Here is a 16278-nt window from a genome sequence, read left to right as displayed (position 1 = left end):
GAAGGGCGACCGACTCGCGCCGTCGCAAGCCGCGGCGGTGCCACCACCGGCGCCTAACTCCCGCGCTCTCCGCTAGGAGCGCGATTGTGGCGTTACGCTGAAGAGATTAGCCTCGACTCACGCCGCTAGAAAGCAGTAGCTGTGGCAACCACCAGCGGCTTAACATTGCTTCGCGATCTCGCGGCGTCCGTGTGCGACGGCGGTGCACATGAACGGCGGCCTGACTGGACTGGATTGTACTAGACTGGATTGGATTGGATTGGATTAGATTAGATTAGATTACATTGGATTGGATTGGATTGTAGAACAGATGCGTTGCCACAAGTCTAACCACAAGCACCACCACCAGCTACACTACCAGCTGAACCATGGCGTAGGTACGGATATTGCTTTCGCAATTACCGGGCTTAACCAAGCTAAGCCACAGCGAATTTTTTTTTTCAAGATTTAAGTGCAGGTTGAGCGAATAAAATTAAGAACAAATGAGTTCCTATGAGGCAAGTGACTGAATTTGGGATGGTAACTTTATGTTTAGCTTGTCAGATGTTTTTATTACGAAGTAATTTTGCCCACCAACAGAAAGAAGTATGAATGCAGAAATATTTCAGGATTCTCCAAAGCCTTCGATAGGGTTCATCACGAAACTCTGCATACGGTGTCAGGAACAAGGCACTATCTCTTATCACCAGCTATTTAACTGACCGATATCAGTACGTTTCTAAAGATAATCATCGCTATACTTATAATAAAATAAAGCATGGTGTACCTCAAGGAAGTATCCTTGGTCCCTTATTATTTAATGTATATATTAATGATTTAGTACAGATTGGCTCCGAAACAGAATACGTAATTTACGCTGACGACACTACTTTATTTCTGTCCGGCACCAACGCGAATGATATAGTAGAAAAGGCTAACAGCGTGTTGGGCAAACTTAACTCATGGTGTGAAAAAAATTCCCTACTAATAAACGCACGGAAAACAAAGGCGATATTTTTTAGAGCTAAAAATGTCAAATGGGCTGTACATATAGATTTAGTATTGGGTGGTAATATGATAGAAATAACTAATGTTGTAAAAACACTTGGCGTTGACTTCAATGAATTTATGTTATGGGACTACAACATCGAGCAAATGGAGAGTAGGCTAGCTCGCGTTGTCGGCATACTCAGAAGGTTAAAGTGCATGATACCTACTAGGACAAAACTTGTTATTTGCCATGCCCTCTTTGACTCTCATGTTAAATAATGTCATTTGGTTTGGGGTACAACGACGCAAACTAATATTCAGAAGGTTTCGACATTACAAAAAAAATGCAGTCAGAGCAATTGCGGATGCCGCATACTTAGCAATACGAGTGCTCTATTTGCAAAATACCGCATTATGGATGCAAGGGTTATTCATCAGTACCGTCTAATTCAGCAGTACAAATCTCAGGTACATAGTGACACCACATTTTTTGCTGACCTTGCGAATCTACGGGAAAATACCGCTGTTCACAACACAAGACACTACGAATATTGGTATGTACCTTGTCCACGCACAAATTACGGTTTTCAAACTCTCAGGTATATGTTGCCATCTTTCCTTAATAGAAACGCTTTCACTAATCAATCCATTCTTTCCGTTTCGTTTCGTTTATGGGGTTTAACGTCCCAAAGCGACTAAGGCTATGAGAGACGCCGTAGTGGAGGGCTCCGGAAATTTCGACCACCTGGGGTTCTTTAACGTGCATGTTTTATATAACGCTGTCAGAAATATGCTCTTACAAAAGAATGAATCATATCCAACTGTAAAATAAACAAAGTATCCATGTGCTGTGATTAAACTATCATTTGCGTGTGTGTAACAGTACCGAGACTATTCTGGTGATCTGTTATGAAGATATTGTACATATCTGTTATTTCATGCATTCTCTTGTTATTGTTTTACTGCTGTCTGTCATCGCCGTGCCAAGCCGCTACGGGAGATGGGAGCTTTGTCAAGCCGCGTGCGCGGCTTTTTTTCCTTTCTCCTCAGCCATTGTACACGACTGAAATAAATGCACTGAACTGAACTGAAATTTCATTTTAATGATGCCGTCCACCAAATCCCTTTAGGACGGGCAACGTGGTCTGTTGATTCCCATCCATTGCTAGGTGCCTTTCTAGGGAGCGTTATTCAATTCGCGTATCTTCTTAAGGCGGTGAGCGAAGCCTCCGCACTCTTCTGGGCTCAGATTCTTGGATACAGTGTCCACAACCCAGGCAAAATTTCTCTTCCGGTGCTTGGCAAGCATATCCCGGGTTCGTACCATCTGGGAAGAAAAAGTTTGGTGAATAAATATATTTCCGCAAGTTGTGGTTTCTGCACTTTCTATTGCCAAGTTTTAAGCCTCAATTACTGCATCTTTGTACATAATCACGAATTACATGTCAAAGTCATCAAGCAGGAACATTAGAAGGGAGCTAATCAACTACCTTCTTTGCATCTTCTACTTAAATCATACAGTAGGGGACAACATTAATGCAGGAACCTAAGGACGATTAGAATAAATTTCGCAGGAACGGAATCAATCGGATCGTTCGCTTATTTGGCTTCAGGTGAGTACGCTTATCGCAGACTCTTTTTTTCGTGTGGTGTGATTTCGACGGCTGTATTCTAGCGGTACTCACCTATGGGGCAGAAACGTGGAGGCTAACAAAGAGGGTTCAGCTTGAGTTAAGAACAACGCAGCGAGCTATGGAAAGGAAAATGATAGGTGTAACGTTAAGAGATCGGAAGAGGGCGGAGTGGGTGAGGGAACAAACGCGGGTTAATGACATCTTAGTTGAAATCAAGAGGAAGAAATCGGCTTGGGCAGGGCATGTAAAGCAAAGACAAGATAACCGCTGGTCCTTAAGGGAAACGGAGTGGATTTCAAGAGAAAGCAAACGTAGCAGGGGACGGCAGAAAGTTAGGTGGGCGGATGAGATTAAGGAGTTTGCGGGGATACAGAGGCGGCAACTGACAAAGGACAGGGTTAATTGGAGAGACATGGGAGAGGCCTTTGCCTGCAGTGGGTGTAGTCAGGCTAATGATTATTATGATGATGATGATGATTGCGGCGGAAAATAATACAGCGCAAGTGCGAACCTGACATTTAGACACTCGTTCTTCGTTCTCGAGCCCCGCCGTCATTGTGCGCTTTTCATGTGGTCATGTTCATATTATGCTTAACTAACGCGAAAGAGATAATCTCAGCTTTGTTCTCGCTTGCTGCCGTCCCATTTTCACTCTGTTAAGAGCGCTTTATGCAGCGAAGGCGTGAAAGTTTTGTTTTTTTTCGCCACCGTAGGAGGATGTTGGATCGCGCTGAAAAAAGCAAGCAGAAACGCCGGCTTGAAATGTCCCACCCCCACTTTTAGAGTGGCGTTATTACAGAAATACTCACACAAGATAAGTGTCTTAAAAAACAATACAACAGTTTCGCCCATATTTATAGTATTGATGAAACGAGTACGAACACTTAAACAATTGGTATAACAATAGCACCGAAATAGAGCACCGAACAGTAGAAATAGCAATAGCACCGAACAATAGCACCGAAAGGTTAGAACCGAAATTTTAGATTACGCTAATACTAATTCATAGAAACTGTAAAACCAAATTCATTTATAATATAGTGCGGCTAAGCTTGCGAGTGCTTTGCAAAATCGAAAAATATTCCTAATATAGGTAATCCGTACTCAGTACTGTCCAGTGTAATCTCCTTGCGTTGAATCAGTGCCTGAGTAATTGACCCTCCGCAATGAAATCCGTCGTGCATTTCGGGAAAAAAAGTTATACTTGTCGTCGGATCCTATGATCCTTGAGTAAAGTAAATTGTTATCCCTTCTGGGAATACTCAAAGCACTAACATGAGTCTGGAATGTGAGACATTATTGCTGGCTTCGCTTTAATTTACCACAATCACTTTAACAACTTGAAGATTTTTGGGGACGTTTAAACTAGACGACCACAGTTTACAAATGTTTATCAGAATTGTTACCCATCATTATATCAAAAGCAAATTGAACATACCGTATATATTAAACCCTCTTGGTTACGAAGGGAATATAAACATAAAAACTCTTCCGCTTCAATAGTGGTGTCAGAGTATATATCTTGCGCGTGATTGTAGGGAGGCATGAAATGCCGGTTTGGTTATTATTCTGGTGTGCTTGGCAGGTGGAATATTTATTAAAACAGTAACCGAATGAAGATCCTGACAACACCTGTATGTTTGTGATTACCACAAGGTCAACGTGCTGTTAATTCGTGCGAGACAAAGATAAAGGTTGTTTAACGAGAGGAAAGGAGGAGAGGTCAGAATGCGTGCGGTTCATAACAAATTTAGGCGGTTCTCAATTTTATTATACCTCGAAATTTTATAGCCTAGAAAAGATAATTTAATTATCGTTACTTTTATTCATGAATTCTTTTCAAAGGCTTTTCTTTCAGCTGCCTCAAAACTTGCTACATCGCTATCCTGTTCGTAAGTATAAATTTTGCGAAAGATATTTCTCTATTGCGCGCCATGCTCAGGCATGTCCTTTTAAGTTATTATCCCTGATTTATAGACAAAAGCTTTTCATCCAAAATAACTTTAAATACAGCAGCGGGCTTTTTGTATGCCTCATCACTGGTATTGCTTTGGTAGGCATCTTCTCATAGGTTAGTTGAAATTTACTGACCAAAAAAATTGTCGAATGTACTTTGACTGATAAAGTATACGTTGTAGTCTGCTCTTTAGTCTGATTTAGTGCACAATAATATATACAGTAAATCAATAGTTATGGAGTACTTTACCACTGCTACTAATGTGGTGATAAGGCACAGTGTGATAATAAACATATCGAATAGAGATGCTAAATGATGCTGGAATACCTTTTGAGCAATTGATCACAGTAACCATTCTGGCCACCACCAGTGTGTTGAGGAAATGTCGCTACCCCTTAGGAAGGTATATCAGTCGAAACAGTGAAACACTCATTCTGAACATTAAAATATATCAGCCGCACGACTATGCCGTGGGCGATAGAGAACACAGAGGAGAATAGTTTCATGACGAATTGTCAGCATCTCAAATTCACATGTTCTGCTTCATAGTTCGAGCAGAATGTTTCAGCAAAGAACATTACAAACTGCAATAATAACTTCTCCGTCCGTTCTTTGTGCGGTCATAGTAAAAGGAACTATAGTCATGGAATAATATTACGACCCTATCGTCCCTAAACAAAGTTTCAGCCATATAAAACCTGTACCTTGTTAACAAGTTCATTAAAAATTCATTTCCTTCCGAGCTGACTGCGTGCTGACAAGAAAAATTCACAGGGTGCAGTTAAGTATTTTTTTGTTTAGCATCTGCAGGATCGCAAAATGTCCCTCGAACATCAGGATCGTGACTCGGGTGGGGGTGATATGGATTACAAGGCATTCAGGATCGATACAGGTGACAAAATAACATTGCCAATCCGCCAAGCCAGGCATTTCAAGGGAGAAACAAATGAACAATTCATCAGACCGCACCAAAGGCGCCATCAAGCATGTTTCATTCTCAGACAGTTCGGGAAATCTTCGGGATACCTATTTATTTCATAGCTGACCTATGGCTCGCTGGAGGTCTATGCGGGCGCTGCGCAGGAATGTTCTTTGGAGAGAAAGCCGACCTCGACGGCGCTTTTTCCGTGATGTATGTTCATTTTAATATAAATGGTGACCCCTGAAGGAGATAAAAACTTTACGTTTCGTTTTGCGCATTGTACGCCACAGTAGCATGGATATTGTCATACACAAAAATAAAAGATGTTGCAAATCTGATGTACATGGCTCGGATGCAGCCCAATTGGGATAACGTTTAGGTTTACGAGACTTTAACGTCCCAAAACGACTCAGGCTATGAAAAACGCCGTAGTGAAGGGCTCCGGAAATTTCGACCACCTGGGGTCGAAACCCTAGGGTTCCTTAACGTCAACTGACATCGCATATTACACGGGCCTCTAGGATTTTGCCTCCATCGAAATTCGACCGCAGCGGCTGCTATCGAACCCGCGTCCTTTGGGTCAGCGGCCGAGAGCCAGCATAACGAATAATGAGAGAGTATGCACACCTTATGCTGAAGAGTATCAGCCGTCTCGAACGAGTAGGCCACAGCTGCATTCTTCGTTGTGTCGAAATGCATAATGCAGGCCGCTGAGTCGTTGTAGTGAAGCATCGGGGTCGATTTTCCGGAGGGTAAAACTACTTTACAAATCTAAGGAAGAAAGATATTATTACCGCCTCTGAGTATTAGCGCAGGAAAGCTACGCCTAGTTGGCGCTAGGCGAAAGAGGAAACGAGACAAGTCGACCCAGAAAAACTGCATTGTTTTTCAGTGAGCCGATATTGTCCATGTGCAGAGAAAGAAGCTGACATTATAATTTTTCAGTACAAGCACTAAATCAAATGGGATATACCTCCAAACGTAAACAAATGCGCAAAGCAGCGGCGTTTCACGTGAAGCCTGGACAGACGTTATGTTCCACGTTTCACAAAATAAAACTGGTCTTCCTTCCTGACCCTTCAAAGCCAGCCTGAATGCACTGAGACGAAGAAAAATGTCCGCCCCACAGAATCTCCAGAAGTTAGTGTACAGTTCGAGCATGCCGCCATTTTTTATGCCGTTTTTATTTAGTTCATATTTTTGGATAAAAGCAGTCGCTAGTCACTATTCATATTCCTAACTGGCTCATCTTTTTATGTTGCTAGAAACTTCATTTTCATCATTCTGCCATTAGGTGTTTGAATTCACATATGCTGTTGTTTAAAATGTCACTTTGCAGTAACCTAAGACTGAATAAAGGAATGGCAGGCACCACTTGAAAACGGCGACAGTTTTTTAATAATCTTGAAGCCTGCCTTCCATCTTGGAGCCCGTCTCTTATAAAAATGGTCTACAGACAGTCTATCAACTTCTTATGGACTCTATTGCCTTCCTATAAATATTTATTCTTGTCTATTCCTAGTCTATAGACTTTCTATGGACAAAGGTCTACTAACAGTGTATGGCCATAAATCTATAAATTGTCTACAGACTTTCTATACCATTTGTATAGCCTATAGACTGCTCTATAGGATTTGTCTATAGAGTTTATAGACTTTAAGACAGAAGTCTATAGACTGTCTAAAAAAATTTGTAATTTGTGCTACGGCTTCTCCTAGGCACAGTTAATGACGCACAGCGGTCAAGATCACTGAAAAAATCACGCGGATGGCCCATCTCAGTTAATGAGATGGAGAAACTTATGCCACGTCTTACACCTGACAGGTGACAACAGCAGCCAGGTGATATATATTTGAAAAAAGCTGCACGTTACTCTCTTACATCTGGGAAATTTTCGAAGGCCTTGAATTGGGTATAGGGCTTCCCGACGGGAAATCCTTGAATCTCGTTCGGTAGTGGTGTAGTGTCCACACCATTAAATTCAAGTACCATCAGTGAAACGGCGATTGCATATGTGGTGGGCCCGTCCGGCAAACTGACGATGCTTTCGATCGCATCCTCCTGCAACCAACAAAGGATATAGCAAGGTGAAGAAGAACTTGCGGAGTTGGAAGCAGACTTTTTGGTATTCTTATTTACTGCGGATTTTAAATGCTTGAAACAGGGGGCGAAAATACACAAACAGAGCGAAACGACACACAATACTGATGCGACAATAGGGAGTTCCGTTATATAAAAACAGCTAATAAAAAATACAGCAAAAAAAAAACACTCAGCATAATGCAGCGACGCTGATGCACTCCGCTGTGTTAACAGAAAGTTGTTCCAATCCGGTATCCTGCTCAAAAAAAAAATTAAAAATTGAAAGAACCGGTTCAGGCTAAGAAAGGGGTTAAGATGACGAGTGTGCCGTGTTTCAGAAACAGGTATGGCGCGGTACGAATTCTTAGTTCGTGTTGCGAACAGAGACAAGAATGCAAGGCGAAGTTTTCTTCTAATTTCTAGTTCATGTTGCGAACAGAGGTAAGATATTCAAGACGAAATTTCCTTCTATTTTCTAACGGTTCTATTAAATTTGTTTTCATCACATCACACGTGTGTTTTGTGGCCTCCAAACGCGTATACTGCAAAGTTCTCACAAATGTCATCGCGTATGGGTCCGGGATGCCGACTTTGCTCCACGAGGCGATGCAGTGTACAATGTCGTCCCTGGATCTTTCTAACCAAGCCACGAACACGACGAGCCCAAGGTACCTGAAACAAAACACAAGAGTGGGAAACTCGGGAAGCGCCGTAAGTACACGCCTTTGTAAAACATGGCGCCAATCTCATATCGAAGCAAATCGAGAGTTCCTCCCAGTTAAAAGCAAAATGGCTACCTTCACACCATAAACATCTTTCTGCTTCAAGGGGGCGTTAACTATACATTCTCGCTGACTGATCTTGTTTTTACACTAAGTGAGCTGAAGTCTGCATATTTCCAAGTTATTCTTTCTTGTTCAATCTCTAAACAGTGTTCCATGTTTATGGCAGCCTATGTGTGGCCTTATCTTGTTCTACTGGTCGTGAAGGATGACTTATCTATCGTGCGTTCGCTAGAAGTGAACAGATTGTTTTCGAAGAAATAGAATCATGCGCGCTTTGCTACGATGCTTGCACAGTCTGCCACTTAGTCACTCTGTTGCATGATATACAGGGTGTCCACGCTAATTTAGCCAAGGGTTAAAAATTATAATACTTGAGGTAGGCCAGGGAAACCACTTACATACATCGACCAACCCGCTTGTGCATCATAGACAATTTTTTGTTTGCAATTAATTAATAAGCAATTAAGATCATTTTTCATATGCATAAATATTGACTTTAGACAGCAAATGTGAATAGCAAAGTTGGAGCGCACCTTTAGAAACCGCCATTCTATTTATTTGCGATAAAGAAAACCTCATCTGTATCTTTTTTCCGAGCTCCAAAGAAAGCCCGCGAAATAAAAAAAAAATCACGTGACTAGCGCATTCGCGCGCCACGACTGTGCTGCTCTCAACCGTGGTTTGAGTGAACGAAATCGGCTGCTGGCAAGGCGCCACGACCTCGATGCGCCGGCAGGCCGATATGTCAACGGTGGTTGCCGGGCCGCTAGAGCCAGTCTCCAAGCGTGACGGTGCAAGTTGCAGTGAACGCGCCGGGCATTGTGAGCTATGAAATGGTCAAAGGTGACAAACACAATTTGACGAGTTTTATTCGCCACTGAGAGGCAAAAGACGATAAGCAAAATACTTGCCTGCAACTTCCAACTTGCACCGTCACGCTTGGAGACTGGCTCGCGCGGGCGCCGCAACCACCGTTGACATATCGGCCTGCCGGCGCACTGAGGTCGTCGCGCCTTGCCAGCAGCTGATTTAGTTCACTCAAGCCACGCTGAGAGCAGCAAAGTCGTGGCGCGCGAATGCGCTAGTCACGTGATATTTTTTGTATTTCTCGGGCTTTCTTTGGAGCGCGGAAAAAAGATACACGTGAGGTTTTCTTTATCGCAAATAAATGGAATGGGGGTTTCTGAAGGTGCTCTCCAACTTTGCTATTCACATTTGCTCTCTAAAATCAATATTTACGCATTTAGAAAAATGATCTTAATAGCTAATTAATTGCAAAACAAAAAATTGCCTATGATGCGCAAGCCGGTTGGTAGGTGTATGTAAGTGGTTTCCCTGGCCTACCTCAAATATTTTATTTTTTAACCCTTGGCTAAAGTTACCGTGGACACCCTGTAGTTCCAGGCTATGTTTATATACAGTGCAGCCCACTGACCATGCTTACTCTTATCTCTACCAACGCAAAGTATTAGTGTTGCCACCACGTCTATAAATGAATTTTTCATTATTATGGGCACATAATAGCCAGAATAGTTTACTCTTACTGCTGTCCCAGCTACCAATTGCCTGTATGCCGACTTTTCGTCAAAGCTTCGCGGTATCTATCTTGATGTGTTTGTGCCATCGGAAAATATAGATGAATAGCGCTTATCGCTTCCGTTCTTGAACAGGGATCTTGAACAGTCTCAATTATCAAATCTGGAAATAAGGAGGGAGGCCAGTGCCTTTACGGTCCGCTGAGCGGGAGCGCAAGGGACTTGTTTCTCGAACTGTGACAATCGTCCATGGAGAATTTTGCAGCACTCACACTATTTTCGAAACGGAACCGCATTAATACCTTTTTGAAAAATCTCATAGATGTTTGCCATATATGTTTCGCATATGCCAGGTGCCTCAGGGAAGCCGGCCACTAATTTTTAAAAGTGGGCTTTCCGAGGTAGAGAGTACCTTTTTGCGGCATAGTCCTAGTATTGTTGGCGCACGTAAAATAAAGGCGGATCATGTTAACTGATGAAATAATTAAGCGAATTTTGATAATTAACTTTTTAACTGTTACCGACAGGAACCGTTTGCAGCCGGCCGTTAGTAATAGCTTATGATTTTTTTTTTATAATTTTAAAAACGCAATAACTGGGAGGTGGAAAAATCATGAACCTGATCGACGAAGCTCGGCTTGTGAGGTTGCCGTACGTGCACAATGTGTAGGACCGTCCAAATAAGATGGCGAAAAAGTGCGGCGTAGAGCTTGTACTGACAGCACCGAAGAAGTCAGTTCGCTTGTGGCATCTTTTGAATTGTGTGGCAAGGCCGCCACGTTACGCTGCAGACCATGCAACCCGGTTCGTCTGATGCAAAGTGGGTGTTGTAGAGAAAATCCCGCTAAGTCATACATCGGGCAGCCAGGTCCATGCCCGAATGAGCGGCTCAAAGAGCATCGCTTGGCAGTAAAATCAATATCGACTTGTGGCCATCTGACTGATCCCTGCAAACGGTGCCCTAGCAAGTCTTGAACTCCTATGTACGAGCCACAGTGGAATCAGAACGAGAAATTTTCGAAGTCCAGTGGATAAAAAAAGAAGGAACTAGGCGCTGTCACGGTTAGTTTCTTCTTTTCTTTATCCACTTGACTTCGCAAATTTCTCGTTCAGATTCCACTGTGGCTCGTACACAGGATTTCAAGATTTACTAAAACACCGTTTGCCGGGATCAGCCAGACGGCCACAAGTCGATATTAATTTTACTGTCAAGCGATGCTCCTTGAGCCCCTCATTCGGGCATGGACCTGGCTGCCCGACGTATGACTTAGTGGGATTTTCTATTCAACACCCACTTTGCCTCTGACGAACTTAGTTGCATGGTTTGCAGCGCAACTTGGCGGCCTTGCCACACCATTCACAAGATGCCACAAGCGAACTGATTTCTTCATTGCTGTCTGTAAAAGCTCTACGCCGCACTTTTTCGCCATCTTATTTAAAAAAAAAAAGAGGAAGGAACTAACTGACTGCGCACCCGCCGCTGTGGCTCAGTGGTTAAGGCACCCGTCTAGCGAGCCGGAGAGAGAGAGAGCAAACCTTCAATATACAAACATATAGGATGAGCCGGCGCAGATAGTGAATGCCGGAATCATCTTGGTCCGCGTCCCTAGTCCGGGATGCCTCAAGATCCCGCCGCCTCGCTCGCTGGGCTCGCGAGGGCAGCTTGCGCCGTAGCATTCGAGCACTCGAGGAGGAAGGTCACCCAAGGCTCTTTAGCGGGGTAGGGATAGGGAGAGAAGGGGGGACGGTGTAGACAGGCCCACACTATGTGGAAGAGAACAGAGCTCGTCACAGTGCGGGCACAAAAGGTTGTTTTTTTTTTTTACGGGTCGTAGTGAGCAGCCTTAGCGGGACACCAGTAGGTGTTCGTATGTAGCTGTCGCAGAATACCTTCGTCTGCCTTCGACAGCCCATTTACCGGTTGAGGGAACTGGCATTGGCTGTTTTGTAATCATCTGTTGTAATTCCACGAAACCGCAGAAGCGGCCGGCTAGGCACAACGGCGCCGGAGGACGCGGAAGTAGGGGCACGGAGGATAAATGCTCGGGCAGCCGCATTCGCAACTTCGTTTCCAGCGAGTCCTTCGTGGGTCGGCGCCCACACGATGTGTCTAGGCCTGGGTTCGGCGTCTCTAACAACGTTGTAGAGTATGTCATAGACTAGAGGACATATCTCGCCCTTGACATGGCTCTCGCAAGCGAAACGCGAGTCGAAAATTACAAACTTGCATTCGGGGTCTGCGACCGCGAGGACGATAGCGACTTCTTCAGCCCGGAGGTCATTCTCGGCGCGGAAGGACAGCCCATTGAGACCCATCTCAATAACCTCATACGTTGGGAAACTCACGGAGACGACCGTTCGAAACCAGCTGTATCCCTATCACGAATTCTAGGATCTCTTTGCAGACACCATGTACGGATTCCACTAGAACATGTTGGCCCAAGAAGTACTCTCACAACTCCGCGAGGACATCATCACTCCTCGGACAACCACACGCAGAGATCGCGCTATTCTGGCATTAGACCTTAAGGGCGTTTTCGATAATGTCAAACAAGGCAGCATTCTGTCGAACCTCAGCCGCACCAATTGCGGTGCAAAGGCGTTCAGCTACGTCCGGGACTTCCTCTCCGAACGGCAGGCCCTGCTCCGGATCGATGCTCAGGAGTACGGACCTGCCGCATGGGGACTAGGGGCACTCCGCAGGGCACTCTGCTCTCGCCTTTGCTGTTCAACATCGTAATGGTGGAGCTACCAACCCTCCTGCAGCGGGTGGAGAGGGTGTACCACGCAATGTATGACGACGTAACACTATGGGCTAACCAAGGCAGCGCAAGTGAGATGGAGAACAACCTCCAGCAAGCCGCGACCATAGTCGAGACTTAAACCATCTCATGCGTTCTCGCTTGTGCCCCAATCAGGTCCGAGCTACTACACATTCGTGCCTGCAGGACCGACTCAACCTCGATGTGCATTACCCTCCGCGAGGTTTACGAGATCAGAGTCTTGGGCTTACACTATAACCGCTGGCTGAAAGCCGACACCGCCGTCGCCATAATCAAGCGCGTAGGAGAAATGGTAGGCCGTATGCTACGACGCGTGGCTAACCGGCGCGGTGGCTTGAGCGGACGCGATGCACTCCGTCTCGCTCAAGGTTATGTCACTAGCCGTATCCTGTACTCGGCGCCGTACTTCCGCCGTACTTCCTTTAGACATCATTTTTCGCAAAGTCGTGAAATGAGCTCTGGACCTCCCGATTACCACCTCCACGGCCCGTCTCACGGCCTTGGGGGTGCTCAACACCTCCTCGGAGTTGCGAGAGACTCATCGCATGAATCAACACACGAGACTGCAGCAGACGGAAACAGGGCGCCGTCTACTCAGTCGCCTCAACATAAGCATACGCTGTGTCCCGGAGGAACCACTCCATATCCCGGAGCTGTGGCGGTACAGGCTACGGTCCAACCCGTGCCACATAACATCACTCCACACACACACACGAAGGACGGAGAAGAGCGCGTGCTCGGGCGCTGGATGCGCAACGTGGTTCCAAACCTGGCGTGTTCTACGCTGACGTCACAGGTCGGACTCCATCGGGTCACTACACGGCAGCCGTAGTACACCAGAGCTTACCGAGCCGGAGTACCCGGATTCGAACCCGACCACGGCGGCCGCGTTTCGGTGGAGGCGTAACTAGTGCACTGCACGGGCTCAGGCCAGCCCAAAAGCCCGGGCCCGGCCCGGCCCGCGGGCCGGGCCGGGCCGGGACATGGTTTGTTTTGCCGGGCCTGGGCCGGGCCCGGGCCTGAAGTTGCGGGCCCGGGCCGGGGTGCGGACCCGAGTCAGGCTTGGGTCCGTACAGAAACGGCTGGTGTCCGACTATTCGCTCACTGTTGCACAGTGAAGTACACAACTGCGGCATTGGAGCAGCGACACGAATGACCTATGGGCCATGGTACGCGCTGAGAAAAAAACTAGCTTTATTCATTGACTTATCTATTTCCTTATTTCCACACCGTGGTGGCTTAGTGGTCAAGGCGCTTGATTACTGAGCCGGGGAAGCACGGTTTGCTCCTAACCTCGGTGGCCGCATTTCTATTTAGGCGGCAAGCATGACAGCCATGTATTTTGTAGTATCATTGCTCGTTGAAAAAATTCAGGTGGTTGAAATGATCCGGAGCCCTCTGCTTCGGTGTCTCTCACAGCCTGAATCCCCTTGGGCCCTTAGGCACCAAAAACATAGCTTTTATTTTATAGCTATATTTTTGTCATGTGGTAAAATTCAAAAACTAAAGCGCGTTAGGTTTTATTTTTGATCAGCTGACCGGAACGTCTCGTAAATGAAATAACCATAGAATCTCGTGTGAGTTTGTAAATCTCATCTCATAAGTCTATCCCTCCTCGCTTATTCATCCTGATTGTCATGACAAGTGTTATCACGCGGTTCGCGCGTTATCTTCTGCTCCACCAATAAGAGTAAAATTCAACCGGTCTTAATTGGCAATTGATCTTTCGTCATCCCAAAACATGATTATACACTAATGAAATGCATTCGGGAAGAACATATTAGTTTAGGACGCTTATAGTCTTCAAAACACACACCGTGAAATACTCAAGCCTTTCAGCTTTTCGTTTCTGCTGAAAGGCGACCAGTTCGGCTATGAGTTCAGCCTCTGAGATCGCGTCCACTAAAAAAATGTCATCCCACTGCTTGCTAGGCAGCTTTAATGTTTATACATCCGGGCGGCAAAATATAACTGATTAAAATCATGGGGGAACGCAAAGTAGTCTACTGCACGCTTATGCAGCCCTTTTTGTTTGGCTCTCGGAACTCCCCGAATTTATCATTGCGCACCTACACGAGATCACTGTCCAAAAGACGGGCCGGCCGAGCACAACTCTTAATCACTTCCTTCTGGGTTAAAGAGAACCAACTTTCTGCAAGCCAAACTGTGGTTTCAGAACATTTGTCGGCCAGTTTCTTATCGGTCCAGTAGCAGTCTACTTTCTCAGAGTGAGCGGTATACCTCAAGCGTTACTGTGAAACGGGCCGGGCCGGGCCCGGGCTGGGCCTCACTCTAGGATTCACGGGCTGGGCCGGGCTCGCTACAGCGATAATTTAGCGGGCCTGGTCCGGGCCAGGGCTTGAAGCCGCGGGCCTGGGCCGGGCTCGGGCTTCAGGTCGCGAGCCCGGGCCGGGCTTGGGCCTCAGATTGAGGCCCGTGCAGTGCTCTAGGCGGAACGCAAAAGGCGCCCGTGTGCTGTGAGATGTCAGTGCAAGCTAAAGACCCCGAGGTGGTCGAAATTATTCTGGAGACCTCCTCTAATGCACCTATTTCTCTCTTTCTTCTTTCATTGCCACCTTCCTCTCTTCCTTTACGGCGCGGTTCAGGTGTCCACCGAGATATGTGAGACAGATACTGCGCCATTTCCTTCGCCGAAAAACCAACCAACCAACCAAACTGTGACAGCGCACCGTCTGTACCTTTATCAGGAAAAAGAGCAATACGCTGAGGTAGCGTTTAAGTATAGAGCGTTAGCAACACCGAACGAATATTGCGTAATTAGCCGTGTTCGCTATATCCGGTAGAAAGTTTTCTTTATATCGCGATATCTACTTTTTTATGCCAACGTATACCGCGCAAGAAGACAAATCGTTTGACACCACTTCAAATGTCCAATGTCAATTAGTTTAACCGTAACGTACGTTTGAAGTTTCAAGAAGTCACGGTTTGAGGAAACAAAGGTCGTCGGGGCGAATCCGTATGATAAGCAACGCTTTGATTCGGCTAGTAATCTTATGCTCCGTAACGCGTTGAACTGTTTGATACCCTCCGAACTTCCTACGCCAATTAGGTGGTACACAATCTGTGTACCAATGGTACCACCCACTGGTCCCACTTGATTGACCTCGTGTTTCATACTAACACGACCTTGAGTAATGCGAGTACTAGTGCTAACGCTCTTAAAGAGCTTTCGTACTCACCCCGGTGCGACTGCGCGTAAGTGAATGATTACGGCACTGCTATCAAGACTGCGATATATGTATACCATCTCGTCAAATAAACGTCAGTTGAACACCAGCATCCGTCCCGCGCGTATGTGTGGCTCGTCCGTCGTATTTTGAATAAAGTGCTAGCCAGTATGAATTGTTATGCTTTCACTAGCCCAAGTTTCAGCCTGAATGCAACACAAGTTCGTATAAGACATCTGTGATTCGAATGATCTTGAATGCTGCACATACAAATTAGGAAGTGAAACGTGTTACTTATGAACTCGTAGGCATCCCATATGTGCTCAGTCGAGGCTTTTGTGACGTGAATGAACTCGTGTGGAGCCCATGTTAGTTCATACGAGACTCGTTTGGAACACATATCAACAGGTATGAAGCATAAAT

At 45.6% G+C, this 16278-nt stretch overlaps 1 protein-coding gene across 1 annotated transcript in view; it reads right to left on the bottom strand.

The window, feature by feature from the left end:
- Window positions 1–2146: 2146 nt before the first annotated feature.
- The window catches only part of LOC149342278 (uncharacterized), a 37275-nt gene continuing 23143 nt past the window's right edge, over window positions 2147–16278 (bottom strand). Inside the window, exons 6-9 of the mRNA XM_089546773.1 lie at window positions 8122–8236; window positions 7364–7543; window positions 6110–6253; window positions 2147–2296 (exon numbers count right to left, since the gene is read on the bottom strand). Coding sequence (XP_089402899.1) covers window positions 2147–2296; window positions 6110–6253; window positions 7364–7543; window positions 8122–8236 — 589 coding nt within the window. The remainder of the gene's footprint in view (window positions 2297–6109; window positions 6254–7363; window positions 7544–8121; window positions 8237–16278) is intronic.

This window comes from Amblyomma mixtum, chromosome 5, assembly GCF_055824585.1.
Source record: "Amblyomma mixtum isolate Tamu chromosome 5, ASM5582458v1, whole genome shotgun sequence".
Lineage (NCBI taxonomy): Eukaryota > Metazoa > Arthropoda > Arachnida > Ixodida > Ixodidae > Amblyomma > Amblyomma mixtum.
This window is presented reverse-complemented; position numbering and strand designations above follow the sequence as displayed.